General features: G+C 44.3%; 1 protein-coding gene across 2 annotated transcripts; it reads right to left on the bottom strand.

Annotated features, from left to right (window-relative positions):
* Positions 1-1,577: 1,577 nt before the first annotated feature.
* LOC102452755 (lingual antimicrobial peptide-like) lies at positions 1,578-3,958 on the bottom strand. 2 transcript variants are annotated; one of them, XM_006127498.5, is made up of 4 exons: positions 3,773-3,958; positions 2,575-2,705; positions 2,034-2,094; positions 1,578-1,792 (listed from the first exon to the last, which is right to left on the bottom strand). In XM_006127498.5, exons 1-4 carry the CDS (start codon positions 3,828-3,830, stop codon positions 1,758-1,760), a joined length of 285 nt encoding a protein of 94 aa, XP_006127560.1. In that variant the 5' UTR covers positions 3,831-3,958; the 3' UTR covers positions 1,578-1,757. The 2 variants fall into 2 exon arrangements, 1 of the variants encoding a protein (XP_006127560.1); XR_332360.5 differs by lacking the exon at positions 2,034-2,094 and having other exon boundaries at positions 3,773-3,943.
* Positions 3,959-4,753: the final 795 nt, after the last annotated feature.

Here is a 4,753-nt window from a genome sequence, read left to right on the forward strand (position 1 = left end):
CACATTACCGAAATGGAGGGAAGCATCCAGATCGCTGCTGCATCCCTAGGTGGGGGTGTTGGTCCCAGAAATTGATCTGTAATCTGTGTGGAAGCTGAATATTTCTCTGAATGTGGTTAAGCATTGCTATGGACAGGCTGAGTAGTGAAGCCCTGTGGAACAATGGCACTTGATGGCCCAAAGACACACCTAAAGCATGAGGGCGGACACCTAAGAGCGGCCAGCAGAGAGAGGCTGAGGACCAGGTGACCTGCTGCATACCAGAAGAGGCCAGGAAGGGGGTATAAAGAGGCCATGTGGTCGATGCCATTTTGTTCTCAGCTTAGCACTTCATCCCAGAGGCAGCACTGCAGGGATTGAAGAGCCCGGAAGACCTGTGAACCCATCCTGATCTTAGGATGTGCAATAAGAACTTTTAAACCAGCAGCTGTAACATCTCTGCTAGAGCCTGCATCGAGGACTGGGAGATTCGGTGCATGTAACGTACTGTACTTTAATAACCTTACTCTCATGCTTTTCTTTCTTGTGATAATAAACCTTTAGATATAGATTCTAAAGGATTGGCCCAGCGTGATTTGTGGGTAAGGTCCAGAGGGTAAATTGACCAGAGATCTGTGGCTGGTTTCTTGGAACCGGACAGAACTTGTTCGGGGTAGGTGGGATTGGGTGCTAGGACCCCCCACCTGTGTATGAGGCCCGGAGCCATCTGGGGCACGGATATTCCTGGGGTGTCGGAGGGGTTTTGCTCGGGAGGCTTCAGGCAGGTTGCTGAAGCGCTCTGTGGGACTGGTTTGTGGCCTGTGTGGAGAGGTCACCAGTCGGGGGCTGTAAGTAGCCCCGGATTCGAGCAGTTCGCCCTGAGCGGACGCCCTCAGCTGTGCCCAGACACGGCCCAGTCCGTCACAGGGCCCACCCAGACAGTGGGGCTGGGAAGAGAGAGAAGGGGCTGCTGGCATGGACAGGCCGTGGGGAAAGGGAAGGACCCTGTCAGCTAGGAGGCTCGGCGAAGACCTATGACAGCTGGAGGAGGCCAAGGAGAGGAAAAAGGCCCGTGCTGTTTGGGGATGGTGGGAAAGAGAAAGAAGGACTTTTCCAGCTGAGGGAGCTAAGTGGAAGGGCAGAAAAGTCCCACCAAATGGGAGCCCCCTGCACTGAGCCCTCTTCTGCATTGACGAGTGCTGCACACGGCCATGTTTGGAAGTTCAGGTATAAAACTGAGGCCTTCATGATGGGGAGGTTTGGGAGGTGAAGGGAGCAGAGGGGAAAAGCATGCCTTGGAGCAATGCTAAGGGCTGTCAATCATGTGCAGACATGTGACTGAACGCAACTCTTTTGACTACAACACAAACTACTGGGCTGTGTAAAGAGACAAAGGAACATGCAAAAATGGATCCACGTGATCATAGGGAAACCCATTAAAATGTACATCCCCTGGTCTCAGAACACTCCCCGGTGGATTTAACAAATGAAGGTGGCCTTTTAGTTTATTCACATGCAATTGTCTTTTAAAAAGTAATGTTATAGAAAAGAAATAGCCACACAACCCGAAAACGTCAATCAAAACACTCACACACATGTTTGTGATGCTGCACTACAAGCAGGTACTTTTATTATAAGGAGAGGAAGAAGCTAGTAGAGGTGACACAAGGGCTCCCTTGTAGATTTTAAGGTTTGCAAGATTCATTGCAGTCTAGAAGAAAAGAATCCAATGACGTTAGAAGCCAGGCGTCCTCTGCCAGATTCCCAGAGATCCTGCATTAATTATCTCCGCTGCCCTCGCTCACTCCCTGATCTACAAAATACAAAAAGAAGAAACGGTCACACTCAAGGTTTATATCCATCAAAAGAAGAACAACAGACCATTGCATTTTAAGCCGAAGGTACAGCAGACATTTCCCCAACACTGAACGTTGAGTGCAAATATCTCTGGTTAATGGCGGAGCAGGGGATTCATTTTCCAGACTGCAATATGCTGCTACAGAGTTTTAATCAACACAGTCAATTATATCAAAACACATGAACTGGCTGCCCACCTGACTCTGGAAGGAAATGGGTCTGGCTTCTGAACATGGGTCTTCCATCCCTGTACCCCAACTATCCAATAAAAGAGGCAGAGTCACATTTTTTTACAAAGGCCCTTCCTGAAACATTCCCTGCACTTACAGTGAGAACCACATCAGTGAAGTATATAGGCAATAAATTAAAAAAAAACTGAAGGAAGATACTGTGAAACCTTTGCTATCCAGAACTGTGTTAATCAGAAAACTTCGTTAACCGGCATTACCCCCAGTCACAATACTGTCACATGTTCAGGCATACATGGTTTAACCTTGGAGATTTGGTGCTGCTTCAAGCTGTGGGCAAGCCATAGGTAAAGCACCTATGTGGTTACTGTAACACATAAACTCTATATAGTCCAGAATTAGGGCAGCACAAAATATCTTCTTCTCCCATGTCCCAGAGTTGTGTACTGTGTTCCAAGCCTCCAAGGTCATGAAAGAGCAGCGACAGAAAAGAGGAACACCAATATTCCGTTTACACTGTCATGTCTCACACGTTAAATCCTGAACTTACCCTTCTCCTTTTACAGCAGCTCTGTGCAAAACCGCAAGTTCCAATAGTCAAAAATTGGGGATAGCATCGAGAGCGGCAAAAGCCCCTTGCACGTCTGCATGCGTAGGGGTCACTGACAAACTGGGTGTATCCTGCACAGAGAAAATGTCTTGATTTTTATTCATACAAAAAACTAATCAAAAGCTCTGTTTGCAACATGAGGGATGGCTTTCAATAATTGAGTCTCCAGTTTACTGAGGCAGGCCATGCCAGTCCAATTCTCTTCCCATCCCCCCTTTCTCTAGATCTTTGATAGTATGGAAATGTCTGTACTTTTTTGCCGAAGCTGTAATGAACTGGCTCAGTGCTGGATTGGGTGGCTGAAACATCTAGACAAGGAAGTGTTTGAACAAACCCCTTCCAGTGAGAACGCCTCATTGTCTTTGAGACTCTGCAGAGACAGGCTTGTGAAGACAGCTCTTGGGATTACTATTTCAATAGCCAATTGCCAGGCTTAGAAATTCCAGACAGGCTGAATGTTGCCAAAATGTGGCCCTTCAGATGATTCATATTAGACTGTTTTAAAACAGTCTTATTGATCTCCCCGCATACAGAAGCCCTTCCATACCGCTAATCTTTTCTGTCCCTTTCCCAATTCCAATATACTTTTTGGGATGACCATATCTATATGCAGTATTCAAGATGTGAGAGTCTATGGAAGCACCATGATATTTTTTCATATGATCTGTTCCTTTTTTTATGATTCCAAATAATCTCTTCACTTCTTTGGATTGATACTGCGCTTTGAGTGGGTGTTTTCAGAAAATTATGATTCCAAGATTTGTTTCTTCAGTGGTAACAAGTATTTTAGATCCCATCACCACATGTGTATTGTTGGGGTTATGTTTTCCAATGTGCATTGCTTGGCATTTCACTAGCGTAGCACCAGGAACCAATCCTGCGGGACTCCAGGAGGTAAAATGGTAGGGATATTATTTTAGTTGATAGTTCAACCAAATCTGAATAGACTTTAATAGGAACTTTAATGCCACCTTTCTCACCCCTGCACTATACTCCAGTCAAATGTCAAATCCCTGCTGAAAACTATAGGACACTTTAAAAAAAAAGTTGAAACTATATGATGCAAAATTCTAGAAAATCTTACAACAGACTCACAGACATTCCCCTATGTTGTCCCTTCATGCCATTATGCTCTTACCTGGAGAGCTTTGCAGCAGCAGGAAGAAGACAGCAAAGAGAAGGTGGAGAATCTTCATGGCTGAAGGTTGCTGGGAACTCAACGTCGTTGGAGAGAAAAGACTTCAAGTTAGACAGGAGACGGAGCATCTCTATTTATGAGCTGCTGGGGATTGTGAAATGTGGCCTTGTTGAAATGTTGTTTTGAAATTGGACGTTAATAATGTTTGTGCTACAATCAGTTAATAATTAGGTTGTTATTTGTACAGCACCATGAAGGTTCCTGGAGAATTTGAAGAAAAGACAGTTAATAATTCCTTTCCCTACGTAGTTGCAATGTGCATATTTACACCCAGCAAACATGTACTGCATGTTTAAAAGTCCTTTGAAGACAATGAGATGCCTCCTACTACTCTTAAAAGTGGATCCGACTGCAGAGGGGAATTCCAGAACACAGCTGATCCTTCAAAGCATTGGTTGTAGGTCCATGCTTTTTCTTATTTGCTTAAAACAATATTTCATCAATATTTTACATTTTGGGGAAATTTAAAATATCCCACTTCCAAGCCCGTAAAAAGAGGTTAAACTTCTTTTTGAAAAGAGAGATAAAATAAATAACATTTCCATCAGATGTGTCAGAAATGTATAGATCTGCGATTTCTTTCTTAAATATCTGAACGGAGACAATTAGTGATATGAATGAAACCAGGATTTTTTTTTCTCCTCCCTGCATAAGAAGCACCAGCCTTCATGATAACTATAGAAGTAAAGACCCATACTATTGATATACGAAAGGGGTGGAAGCCAGTGGCATTTGAATTTTTGTGCCCACTAAGAAACATGGGATCCTGTGTTGCCTGTGTAGTTCCACCATAGATTTAGCCTTTCATACTGAGTGTAGGCAAAACGTGTTCATATAAAATGGCTGTGAGAATCTTTGGCCAACTCAGTGTGACTCTGTGACCTGGGTGCATTGTGGTTCCTTTTAGCCCAATCTTTCTCA

This window comes from Pelodiscus sinensis, chromosome 3 (assembly GCF_052426305.1).
Source record: "Pelodiscus sinensis isolate ZL-2025 chromosome 3, ASM5242630v1, whole genome shotgun sequence".
NCBI classification, from domain to species: domain Eukaryota; kingdom Metazoa; phylum Chordata; order Testudines; family Trionychidae; genus Pelodiscus; species Pelodiscus sinensis.

Coding starts and splice junctions, on each gene's coding strand:
- LOC102452755 (XM_006127498.5), bottom strand. CDS start 3,830: ATGAAGATTCTCCACCTTCTCTTTGCTGTCTTCTTCCTGCTGCTGCAA. Junction 2,095..2,574: donor GCTGCTGTAAAAGGAGAAGG/GTAAGTTCAGGA, acceptor TTTATTGGATAG/TTGGGGTACAGGGATGGAAG. Junction 1,793..2,033: donor CCATTTCCTTCCAGAGTCAG/GTGGGCAGCCAG, acceptor TGTATTTTGTAG/ATCAGGGAGTGAGCGAGGGC.